At 52.4% G+C, this 1,249-nt stretch overlaps 1 gene segment (V, D, J or C); it reads left to right on the top strand.

Annotated features, from left to right (window-relative positions):
* The first annotated feature begins 356 nt into the window (after positions 1-356).
* On the top strand, positions 357-985 carry LOC105825946. The segment is given in 2 exon segments: positions 357-454; positions 558-985. Coding segments are annotated over 2 exon segments (474 nt in total).
* Positions 986-1,249: the final 264 nt, after the last annotated feature.

The raw sequence follows: 1,249 nt of genomic DNA, 5'->3' as shown, positions 1-1,249 counted from the left end.
AAACCCTGTGAGGCATGTTCACATTGATCCTAGAGTTGGTTCAAGGGAGCAGTAGGGTCTAGTGTTGGGGAGCACAGGCCCAGATACTGCAGGTACCTCTCCCCAGGTGTCTGCTTGCTCGTGCACACATTGCACAGCTCTTCCATGCTTCTCCTTTTAGAATTTCATCTTTAAAATATCATGACCCATAACCTCCCCAAGGGCTATCACATCTTCTCTGGGCACTGCATTCTCCTGAGGTGTCCCTCCCCAGAGCTTGCTATATAGCAGGGGACATGCAAATAGGGCCCTCCCTCTGCCCATGAAAACCAGCCCAGCCCTCACCCTGCAGCTCTGGGAGAGGAGCCCCAGCCCTGGCATTCCCAGGTGTCCCCATTCAGTGATCAGGACTGAACACGGAGACTCACCATGGAGACTGGGCTCAGCTGGGTATTCCTTGTTGCTTTGTTACAAGGTAATTCATGGAGAACTAGAGATATTGGGTGTGTGAGTGGATGTGAGTGAGAACACAGGGGTGTGTGTGGCAGTTTCTGACCAAGATGTGTCTGTGTTTGCAGGTGTCCAGTGTGAGGTGCAGCTGGTGGAGTCTGGGGGAGGCTTGGTCCAGCCTGGGGGGTCCCTGACACTCTCCTGTGCAGTGTCTGGATTCACCGTCAGCAGCTATGACATGAGCTGGATCCGCCAGGCTTCAGGGAAGGGGCTGGAGTGGGTCTCATACATTAGTTATGGTGGTAGCACATACTACGCAGACGCCGTGAAGGGCCGATTCACCATCTCCAGAGACAACGGCAAGAACACGCTGTCTCTGCAAATGAACAGTCTGAGAACCGAGGACACGGCCGTGTACTACTGTGCCAGAGACACAGTGAGGGGACATCAGTGTGAGCCCAGACACAAACCTCCAGCGGGTGCGCGCGGGGCCACCAGGGGGCAGGCGGGGCACAAGGAGCAAAGTCAGCCCAGGGCAGGTGCAGGTGGAGGGTAAACACTAGTTTCCTAAAGGGAAGTGGCTTCCTCTCCATAAAATGGTTTCCTCTGGGGAACTTCTCTGAATTCACGATTCTTTGCTTCCCTCTTCAATCTCGAGTTAGATATTGTTGTGGTAATTAGAGACAATATTCTCACCTGCACAAAAGACAGACAGTGGCTTCCAGTTACTTTCTCCTGTCCCTGAATGTACATTAATTATCAACAATTTTTTTTCAACACTTTTGAATAAGTCTGTGGGACATCAGGGGCAGAGGGAGTC

This window comes from Propithecus coquereli, unplaced genomic scaffold, assembly GCF_000956105.1.
Source record: "Propithecus coquereli isolate 6110/MARCELLA unplaced genomic scaffold, Pcoq_1.0 Scaffold836, whole genome shotgun sequence".
Lineage (NCBI taxonomy): Eukaryota > Metazoa > Chordata > Mammalia > Primates > Indriidae > Propithecus > Propithecus coquereli.
The sequence above is the reverse complement of the archived record's forward strand: the minus strand, read 5'-3'. Positions and strand labels throughout refer to the sequence as shown.